The sequence below is a fragment of the Phaenicophaeus curvirostris genome, chromosome 4, assembly GCF_032191515.1.
Source record: "Phaenicophaeus curvirostris isolate KB17595 chromosome 4, BPBGC_Pcur_1.0, whole genome shotgun sequence".
Classification (NCBI taxonomy): Eukaryota; Metazoa; Chordata; class Aves; order Cuculiformes; family Cuculidae; genus Phaenicophaeus; species Phaenicophaeus curvirostris.
Genome location: NC_091395.1, coordinates 26,517,893 through 26,529,217, shown reverse-complemented (window position 1 = coordinate 26,529,217; position 11,325 = coordinate 26,517,893). Strand labels below are relative to the sequence as shown.

At 45.9% G+C, this 11,325-nt stretch overlaps 1 protein-coding gene across 1 annotated transcript in view; it reads left to right on the top strand.

The window, feature by feature from the left end:
- The first annotated feature begins 7,162 nt into the window (after positions 1-7,162).
- The window catches only part of METAP1 (methionyl aminopeptidase 1), a 28,088-nt gene continuing 23,925 nt past the window's right edge, over positions 7,163-11,325 (top strand). The window contains exon 1 of the mRNA XM_069855577.1: positions 7,163-7,293. Coding sequence (XP_069711678.1) covers positions 7,180-7,293 — 114 coding nt within the window. The 5' untranslated portion in view covers positions 7,163-7,179. The remainder of the gene's footprint in view (positions 7,294-11,325) is intronic.

Below are 11,325 nucleotides of genomic sequence, written 5' to 3'. Positions count from 1 at the left end.
GCTCTCTCTTTTTCTCCATCTCCCTCCCATCACATTACAGTGTGTGTGTCAGATCAAATCTGAGTGACTTTGGCTGCGTTCAGGGATCAGATTGTGATCTGAACAGGTTGGGATTTGTTCCTGTAACTTTGGGAAGTTGCACCCCCATGTCTCAGCTGTGCACCCAAGTATTTTGGTCTGTTTATGTCTGCCAGAGCCACAATAAATATTGCTTTTGATTTTCACCCTGAGAGTGACCTTGTTGGCCTCCGGATCACCACACAGATAAGCGAACCCCTCTTAGTCAGGTCTGGACACAAGTGTATGGCTCGTGGGTCTGGGGAGGGACACTGCTGTATTTTCTGCCCTTGCTGATCAACTCGATCCTCCTTGGCATTTCCCCGTTACTAAACAGGACCCAGTTTGGGGTTTGTCAGTTAAGGTACAAGTCCATAATTATATGTACTTCTCTGATATCTCCCTCTTTAAGCTTGACATGTTAACCAATGCGGTTATAATTTGATTTCTAGTAAGTTTGTTAATTGGATTTGATTTAAAGAGCAGCTTTTCCAAAACCAAAATGGCTTTAAGGGGAGGTGAACTTCCTGTCGCTCTGAAATCTGGCCAACAGAGACTAAAATGTTGTCTGGCTCAATAACTCCTTTGGGGGCTGCGGTACTGTGAGACTGTCACTGGAAGAATGTTTATAGAGGTACAAGTAAGTCCACATCCACAGATACACTGTGGCAGCAGAAAACCTCTTGAGAAGGGCTTGGGGTACTCCAGAAAAGGGCCTCGCTTCAGGACTTCAGCATTTTTATAGGACTGCAGATAGGGATAGATATGTGGGTGTTTTAATAAAAAGTATCTATTACTGAATGAATCGGTACACTATCCCAAAGAGAGGTCATAGTCTCCAAGCGTATGGTGGTGCAGGGTATAGTATTTGTTGCTTCTTTCCTAGTGGGAGATAGAGTAAAGCTGCCTTCTAATACATTTGTTTGTAGGTCACTGAATGGCCATTGTTTATTATGAAAATGTATTGAAACACTAAATATTCCGCTGTGGAACTAATTTTAGGGTTATGATTTGTTTTTTATTTAACAAAGGCAGGGGATTCAATGAAGTAATGTTTTATCTACCACCTGACTTCTCTAAAGGATGACACAACAAAAATAAATTTAAGGTCATAACCTTTTATAACACTCTTATAAAATAAATACCAAAAATGTTTTCAAAATAAATGAACTGAGACATGTCTTCTGAGTGATAAAACAGGAATTAAGAAAGAAAATATTCTCCCTATACAGTATAACATTAAACCATGTTATGATGGCAAAATAAGAACATACTCTATTAAATTTGTACATTCAGAAACTGAATACACGCAGAAGCATTGTTCTTTGTCCAATGACATACTTTTCATTTTATCTATTTTATAAAAAAATGTGGTTCCCAGGAATTCTTTACAGGCTGTTTAATTTGAACACAGTTATTAATTAATAAGCCTTCCCATTCATTTGCCTAATATGCTGCCAGATGGATCTGATATTCCATTTTACTTGTTTGGCAACCGTGCACATTCTTTGACTGCCTGTTTTAATCCTGCCTTTAAGTCTCTTAACTTAAATAAAGATAATCCATTCAGAATCCTCTTCCTCAGCAATCATTTTATCTTCAGCTTCTTCTGCGTGTAACTTTGTATTTTTATTCTCAGAGAACGAAGTGTACAGACCTACGTTTTATAGCTTTAAATGTCATTTTACTGAGAAGAACTGTGATGAATGTTAACTGCTAAATGATACTGGATGTCAGATAGTGTTTGGGTATTTCATGGTTCTTATGCAATACAGGGATAACAGCGTGGAGTTCCCTGTAAGGCAGGTACGCTTACTAACAATATTTAATAAGATAGGTGACTATAATACATCCGAGTTGAGAACATGGCCTACCTTATTATCACGCTAATAGGAGGTGAGCCTTTGTTGTGATTTGGTGCATGTTTTTCGTTGATTTGTTGAGTTACAGAGGCACAAAGCCTCTAGAGATGACATCAGAAGTTATCCAATAGCTTACGATAGCAACGAGGGGATTATGAGCTACTGTAATCTTTTCTTCAAGTCACTGGCACACGTAAATAAGATCCTCAGAAGTGATGTGGCTGCCATGCGAGGGACATCGTCTTCAAACTAAAAGGAAAACCAAGGTAGAAGGCAAAGAAGTATCATCCATACATCCACAAAATCACATTTTTTAAAGTTATAGCAGAAAAAAATAAGGATCTGAAGTAACATTGAATATCTTATTTTGAGTAATCCTCACACACTTCAGTGCTCCATCAGTTTTCATAGTGAATTTAAGTATTTATTAGGAACCTCTGTTTCATTCTGCAGAGTATGGCATTGAAGTCAGAGGTGTGCAGGTATAAACTCTAGTTGATCTGTGCAGCTGTATCTCACTGATGTGAGTGGAAATGGAGCACATCACATCAGCAATGTAACACTTCTAGAATCATTGTGTTTTATGTGATTAAAAATCTCATCATCTTAGTTTGATTTTGAAACCTGAAAATAAAAGAAATTTATAATGTTTAATAGCATTGTCCATGACATCTGACGTGGAAACAAAACACTGTTAGTATTTTACTATTAAGTCAATTTTTAATGGCCTTGATGACAAAAACTGGGTGAAATCCTGTTGAAATGCTTTTTATAAAATACCATTTTGTTTAAGAAAATTCACTTTGTTTTCCTTTGTTCTTGTCCCATGATAAACAACCAGCTTCAGACAGATATATTGGAAAACACTAAGACTCTTAGACACCACAAGAGTATTCTTGAATTCAGAGAGAACTGTTCTTAAGTCATAGCAGAAGTTTTGATCCACTGTATTAACACATCTGCTGCAAGAGGCAGTATGGCTTGAACAAGCAAAGCAAAATAAAGAGTGTGCAGGATCTTCCTTTCTGCCACAACTACAGAAAGCACGCTTGGAATTAGCTTTGAATAAGCCGGCTCCAGTATGAACTGTGGCTGTAGTGGGCCTTCCAGCCCTTTATTCTTTATCGCCATCAATAGAAGGAATAAGCGATGCAGGGGCTTACAATGTCTTGCAGCCTCTTTTAACTCACAGATTTAGACAGACTTTGAAACCCTACATCATTTTTCTTTAAAGTGGAAAACGAAGACAGGTATTTCTTTAATGCAACCCTGTTCATTTACAAAGGATGTTTATAAAATCTTTTTTTTTCTTTTTTTTTTTCTTTTTTCTTTTTTTTTCTTTTTTTTTTTTCTTTTTTTTTCCCCCTCTGGCCACAGAAGGAAGATTGTTTTGCTTCGACCACGAGTTTGTCTTTTCTTCTGGGTACTATTTCCTACAAGGGCTCTCTTTCATTCTTATTTTTTAAGCTCACATGCTTATTTTTAAGCTCACACAACATATTTTTTTTTTTTTTTAGGATTATCTTTGAGACATTTGTCTTTGTGCACATTTGTGATGGTTTTGCAGTTTCTCTTTTTTACGTGCACATCCAGACACACCAAACGTACATAACTGTTGCATTTGGTACCAGAATCACAGTAAGAGCCGGTACTATCTGGCCAAGCCATAATAGTGCACATTTCCGTGTGGTCAGGCTCCTGGGAGGTATTTCTGCATTGTTTCAGCTATCGCTAAACAAAGAGGTATTTAATAGTGTCTTCAATGAGCCTGAACAGAAGACAGCTACTACATCCAAGAGCTGCACTGGAAAAGCACAATTGCCCAGCCCCCACTGCTGCAACGTACTGAAGCAAAGTGAGGAGGGGGAACATGAGTTAAGTCACTCTCTTAATCAAGCAATGTCAAATTCAGTGGCCATTTTCTTCCTAACTGGCAGCTGTCTCACCCGCCAGCTGCACTAGGTTTTTTTTGCAGCGGCTCTCTGACCCATTGGATATTGCTGACCTCTCCTTCTGCCCTCACTTGCTAACCTCACACCCCTCCAGCCTCGCATCACATTGGAGAAGTTGGGAGGACAGCAGGAATACTGCATTGACATAAATCAAGGACCACAAATGGGCTATGAAATTCCTGACTCGCGCGCCTCTCTGCACGTCTCTCTGTGATACAGGAGGACGGCCAGCAAGAAAGTGACATGAAAAGCCTGACAGAGAAAAAGAGCTTTGCTTAGGAAAGGTCACAGCAAAGGTCAGTGAACCTCCCTCGTGAGCATGAGTGTGCCACCAGATAATGGGAAACAGCAGTGGACGGACATCCAGGAGGTGGGAACTGGTTCCTCTATCAAATAAAAAAATCAAGGCCAATTTGGAAAACAAAAGCATTGAAATACCACAGGTTTCACATAATTTTTCCTACAGGGATGATAATTAATACACAGCTGTTTAAAACTAAAACCCATCACAAAAACAACATAAAAAATCTTAGGCCTACAAGTTGGTTATTCTAGGTTGGTCCACAAATACAGTCTGTGTTCTTTCCAAACACTGAGGAGGACAAGGAAGCAAGTTTGTTAACTCCCCAATTAGGGAGCTCACTGTTCTTTAAATTACATATATTTTGTTTAATCTTTTAATTAATATATTTTGGTTAATTGTTTAATTAATATATGGATTTTTGGCTTCTCCAAGTAAGCAGAAAACCAGCACACTTTTATTTTCACTTCAGAAAAGCAGCAAATACATGAAACTGAGTTACAGAAGGAACCCTGTTGACTAGTTAGAATGCAAGTCCTCTTCTTTTTTTGATGTGCATCACTGTCAACCACAACAAAATGAGCACAATACTGACACTGTCCCGATAAAGATATTGAAAGACACAAATAGGAATAAATTATCAAGTTATACTTAGACATGAAACAAGTCTTGCACAAGTTTTATGAGGGGCGGCTGAGGGAGTTGGGATTGTTTAGCCTGCAGAAAAGTAGGCTAAGGGGTGAGCTTATTGCTCTCTACAACTACCTAAAAGGAGGTTGTAACGAGGTAGTTGCTGGCCTTTTCTGAGTAACAAGTGTAAAGACAACAGGCATCAAGTTGTGCCAGGGAAGGTTTTGACTGCATATTAGGAAAAAAATCCTTCACTGAAAGAGTGGTGATATATTGAACCAGGTTACCCAGGGAACTGGTGGAGTTACCATCCCTGGAGGTGTTCAAAAGACGTGTAGACATAGCTCTTGGGGACATGGTTAAGTGGGTATGTTGGTATTGTGTTGATGGTTGGACTTGATGATCTTAAAGGTCTTTTCCAGTCGTGATGATTCTATGAAAGTAAATGTGAATTAAACACTCATAACATTTAGTAAGGCATCCTAAATTATTAATGAAGTTTATTCTAAGCAGAAGACACTGGACAAGACCAACCAGTATGCTTCAGGATTTTTATACCATGTCAGTGACACCAAGTATTTTTAACCCTGCTTAAGCAGGCAAATGATGTCTGCCACTCCTTAAGGTTCTTTGCATGGCACAAAGCAGCAACTGAAGTGTGTGAAGGCATCCATCCTGCACTGCTTGATAGCTTGATTTGTTGGTTATTTGGAAAAGGAGCACTGATTTTTCAGGTGCTATGCACAGTTCATCCTGCAAAGATTTGACTGAAATTATAGTCTGTGCCTGCCAGCTAGTGGGAAGACAACAGAGATTTAAACACCGAGTGGGATTGCAGCACTAATGGCTGGATCTAGCAAACTTGTGCTCTGAAGTCTTTTGCAGCTCTTCTCTACTCAATAGACATCTATCTCTCCATCTTGTTTTTTAAAAACAACTTCCTTGGGGAACTAGTAAAACATGTCTTGCAGCAAGTCAGAGATGTTTCAGTACATACTGACAATAGGTTTGACATTCTTTGTAGAGAATTCAAGCATAGAGAGCTTTATAGGCACAGACAGTACCTTTTTCAAGATCAACCCGTATCAATGGGAGAACCACTCTCAATGGGAGAATGTATTAACCACTCTTATGACTGAGCATTGCTGCCTAATATTTCCAAGAAGAAAACTAGCATCCTTCCTGTGATAATGCCACCATGACTTTGCAGCCCATTTTTCCAATTTTAGTTACTGTCTTACTGAATATTGAATTTGTGATGTTCACACCCCCTCCCCTCCTTTCCAAATGAGAGCTAAAAATAGAGCAAAAGAATTGTAATAAATATCATAGAATCATACAATAGTTTGGGTTGGAAAGGACCTTAAAGATCATCTAGTTCCAAGCCCCCTGCCATGGGCAGGGACACCTCCCACTAGCTCTGGCTGCTCAAGGCCCCATCCACCCTGGCCTTGCACACCTCCAGCGATGGGGCAGCCACAGCTTCCCTGGGCAACCTGTGCCAAGGCCTCACTGCCCTCACAGTGAAAAATTTCTTCCTAATAGCTAATCTAAATCTCCCCTCTTTCAGCTTAAAATCACTGGGCTAGGTTATCCCATCACCAGGCTGGGTTATCCCATCACCAGGCCAGGATAACCTGCTGCCAGGCTGGGTTATCCCATTGCTGGGCCAGGTTGTCCTGCTGCTGGGTTGGTTTATACCATCACCGGGCCAGGTTAACCCACTGCCAGGCCAGGTTACCCTGTCACTGGGCTGGGTTATCCTGTTGCCAGGCTGGGTTATCCTGCTGCCAAACTAGATTATCCTATCACTGCACTGGGTTATCCCGTGACTGGACTGGGTTATCCTGTCACCGGGCCGGGGTATCCTGTTGTGGGGCTGGATCATCTCATCACTGGGCTAGGTTATCCTTCTGCCAGGCTAGGTTATCCCATCATAAACTGGGTTATCCTTCTGCCAGGCTAGGTTAGCCCACCATGGGCCGTGTTATTCTGCTGCCAGGCTAAGTTAACCCATCATGGGCCGGGTTATCCCGCTGCCAGGCTTGGTTATCCCATCACTAGGATAGGTTATCCTGCTGCCAGGCTAGGTTAACCCATCATGGGCTTGGTTATCCCGCTGCCAGGCTTGGTTATCCCATCACTGGGACAGGTTATCCTGCTGCCAGGCTAGGTTATCCCGTCACGGGCCCGGTTATGCTGCTGCCAGGCTAGGTTAACCCATTACTGGCCGGGTTACCCTGTCGCCGAGCCGGGGTGGCGCAGGGGCAGCGCGGAGGGTGCCTCCCTCGAGGCAGCCCGGGAGGCAGCGCCGGGGCCGGTCGGTGCTCAGGCCCGTCCCTCCCCGCCGCGCTGTCCCCGCCCCGCAGCCCGCAGCATGGCGGCCGTGGAGCCCCGCGCCTGCGAGACGGCGGGGTGCAGCAGCGAGGCCAAGCTGCAGTGCCCGACCTGCCTCAAGCTCGGCATCCAGGGGTCCTACTTCTGCTCGCAGGTGCGGCCGCGGGGCGGGCCCGGGCGGCGGCCGGGAGCGGGGCGAGGGGGGCACGGCGGGGCCGGGCAGCCCCGGGGGGCGCTCCACGTGGGGGGCAGTGCAGGAGCTCGGGGGGCGGGGGGGTGCTGCAGGGGCTCCCGGGGCTATGCAGGAGGTCGGGGGGGGGGTGGTGTGTGTGGGAGCCCTGGGGCAATGCAGGAGCTTTGGGGGTGCTGCCGGAGCCCTGGGGCAATGCAGGAGCTCGGGGGGAGGAAGGGGTTCTGTGGGAGCCCCTGGGGGTGCGGGAGCCCCTGGGGGGCTGTAGGAGCCCCGGGGCAATGCAGGAGCTTTTGGGGGGGGCGCGGGAGCTCTCGGGGCAGTATAGGAGCTGTGGGGGGCCTGTGGGAGCCCCTGGGGCTGCGGGAGCCCTGGGGCAATGCAGGTGTTTTGGGGGGGCTGCGAGAGCCCCTGGGGGTGCAGGAGCCCCCTGGGGGAGTCGGGAGCCCCTTGGGAGCCCACTGGGGGTGCGGGAGCTCCTTTGGGGGGGATAGGGAGCTCCTGGGGAGTGCTTTTAGGATGCGGGAGCTGGTGAGAGTGCGGGATCCCTGGTGGAGGTGCTCCTTGCGGGGGTGCAGGAGCCCCTGTGGGTGTGGGAGACACTGGAGGGGGTTGCGGAATCCCTGGGGGTGCAAGAGCTCCTTGGGGGGCTTGGGAGCCCATTGCGGGTGCGGGAGCCCGTGTGAGTGCGGGATTCCTGGGGTGGGGGGAGCTGTGGGATCCCTGGAGGGGTGTGGGAGCTCCTGAGGGGTGCCAGAGCCATTGGGGGGGGAAGGTTTGTGGGAGCCTCTGGGAGGGGGTGCAGGAGCTAATGGAGAGTTCCTAGGGGTGGGGGTTCTGGGGGCTTTCGTGAGCCCCTGGGGGTGCGGGAGCTCCTTGGGGGGATAGGGAGACCCTAGGGAGTCCTTTTGGGGTGCAGGAGCTCGTGAGAGTGCGGGATCCCCTGGAAGGTGTTGTGGGATCTTCTTGGGGGTGCGTGGGAGCCCTTGGGAGCCCCTGGAAGGGGTTGCAGAAGCCCCTGGGGGGGTTGCGGAATCCCTGGTGGGGTGTTATGGGAGCCCTTGAGGGAGGTTGGGGGATTCCTGGGGGTGCAGGAGCTCCTGGTGGGGGTGTGGGAGCTCTTGGGGGTGCAGGAGCCCCTGATCTGCTCCTGGTCGGGGCCACTTGGGGCTGTGGGGCTCCTGCTTCGCTGGGAGGTTCAAGTGTCCTGGACAACACCCCCCTCCTCCTTTTCCCCCCCAGGAATGGGGGGTTAGTGGGACAAAACGAGTCTGCTCATCAAATTCCAGCCGTGTGCGTCTCTGTGTCTGCATCTCTGTGTCTGCATCGTTTCTGGCTCTGGAGTTGCTTGGCTGTGATAAACACCGGGAGACTTGTTGCTCTTTTAAAGATCAGCTTTTTGGGAAACCAGTTTTCTACTTCTCCCTCCTCCCCGTCCCCCCATTTTTTTCATATCTGTGGCTGTTTTACTTTAAGGGCACCAAACAGCATGGTTCAGGTTAGGCCAGTTGTCCTACAACCATCCATTCCCACTAAACGTATTCCATAGGCCTTGGCTGTCCTCTTTTACTATCACAGTGGTAATATAGTTTGATCCTTAATTTAAATAGGAAGGACTGTCTGGTGGCTGTTGAGTGGTTATTTTGGCTTGATTTTTTTTTAAAGTAAGTTTAAAATGCATAGCTTGATACCTTGAACTTTTCGTGTATGTAATTTCTGTCAGTTTCACTGAGGACATATGTGTTTAATTCAGGGATTAATGTGAACTTCATTGTCAGAATTATAATTCAGGGTTGTTGAATCGCTTGTTTGGAAAGTACCTTTGAGATCGAGTTCAACCATACCTGTCTACCACTAAACTATATCCCTGAGCACTTCATCCACCGTCTTTTAAATACCTCCAGGGATGGTGACTCTGCCACCTCCCTGGGCAGCCTCTGCCAGTGCCCCATGATACTTTCAATGAAGAAGTTTTCCCGGATGTCTATCTAATCTGAGCCTGCTCTGGTGCAACTGAAGCCATTCCCTCTCATCCTATCACCTGTCACTTGGGAGAGGAGACCAGCACCCACCTCGCTACAACCTCCTTTCAGGCAGTTGTAGACAGTGATAAGGTCTCTCCTCAGTCTCCTCCAGGCTAAACAACCCCAGTTCCCTCAGCCGCTCCTTGTAAGACTTGTTCCCCAGCCCCTTCACCAGCTTTGTTGCCCAGTTCCTAAAAAATTTCATTCAAGTTTTGTAGATAAACTTAACAAGATCATTCGGTCACATCAGCTAGATTAACTTCCTAATTGGACGTTTTTTTTTTTCAGAGTCAGGATGTAAACTGATAGTTACAGCTTGCATAGGACTGGGGAAAACTTCCCACATGCACGTAACACACTCACTGCACGGTTTCTGGTACTTTCCCCTGACGTTTCTGGTACCAGTTGCTGGCTATCACTGCTGAATTAAATTGCCACTCAAAATCATTCTGACAATTCTGTATCTCTGGTTCTTGTGTGGTGCTCTAGGATTTGCTCTGCATTTACTACCTGTTTCGACATGGCTGATATAAAACTCATTGTAGATGTGTCTTCAGCGTATACAAATATTAGATGGTGATGACAAAACCATTTGTTAATAGACCAAACAAGTCTATGTGGGAAGTTCTGATAACATCTTCTCTCCTCTCTGTTGCATCCCCAACTTAGCTGATTTTATAATGGGTCCAGAAATTCTTGTTATCTATTTATTAGTTTTAATTATTTTGAAATCTGTGTTACTGTTGTAAGGTCAAAGGGAAATTACCAGCAGTATTTATTATCTTGTTAAAACAGGCTGCTAGATTACTTGCTACATGCTTGCAAAGCTGTCCTGCCTCGAAAATAAGAGTACTGAACTGGGATTCCTATTCATCTTACTTCTGAGTGACTTTGGGTGTGTTGTTCCTCTTCACTGTGCCTCATTGCCCTGGTCATTAAATAGGTGGGCATAGTTATTCCCCATAGGAACGGTGCTTTGAAGGTTTTAGGGTGACAAATGAAATTAACAGTAGCCTATTTTCAAGATGTGCCTAGAATGTCTTACACTTTGGGAAGAGTTCCTGTGTTCAGCCTGCAGCAAGGCTCCCTGCATCCCTGCTTAATACCTTCTGTGGGGCCCAGCATGGGGCTGCCCTCAATTTCCAGCTCTCCCCGTCATCTGGTAGGTGCAATGGAGGAGACTCACTGCAGTGCTCCATGGATGTCTTGCAGGCACCCTTGGGAGGGTAGGTGAGGTGCTGCCGACAACCTGGCCGACTGTTGAGATAAGCACGTAGTAGGCAAATCAGTCTTAAAACCCAGGAAATGTTCTCTGGGCTTTCAGCAACTTTCAGCTGTCAGTACTGGACTGGTGAGCATTTGTGAAACTTTTCCACAGTTCTCTCTTTGGTGGTTTTCTTTCCAATGTGGTATTGCACGCATAAATAACCATTGGATAAACTAGTGAGTGGACCTAGGTTGTTATTTCATCTCGCAGCACAGCCAGCATTGTAGCTGGCATCGTTGTATTTCTCCATCCAAGGATGAAGGTTTCTACCCCTTCCATTAAGCTGACCCTGGTTCTTCGGTGAGCAACTTTTGGGGTTTTTAAGGTTTTCTTTTTTATGGGGAAAAAGCATTTACACAAAGCTTTCTGTTAGTTCAGCTCTCCAAAGCTGTGTGCTGCAGGGTCAGACAATGCCAGCCCTTCAGAAGCGTGCTGCCAAAAAGCACCCACCTGTTGTGACCCAGTTCAACATAGCCATAAAGTCAACCCCTCCTCACCGAATGCGATAGTGTTAGCTGTGGGCATGCAAGCGCTTACTCTAGGCTGAGGGCAGTGTGGGAGTGACAAGCTACCTGTCTCTTTGAGGGGTGAGAGCATCTGTATGGACATGCACAGTGGTTTAATTAATTCGCTTGGAAGCCTGTGATGACTTGCACGTACAACCAGAACTCCGATCAAAGCTAAAACCAAATTTGTAGGAGCTGA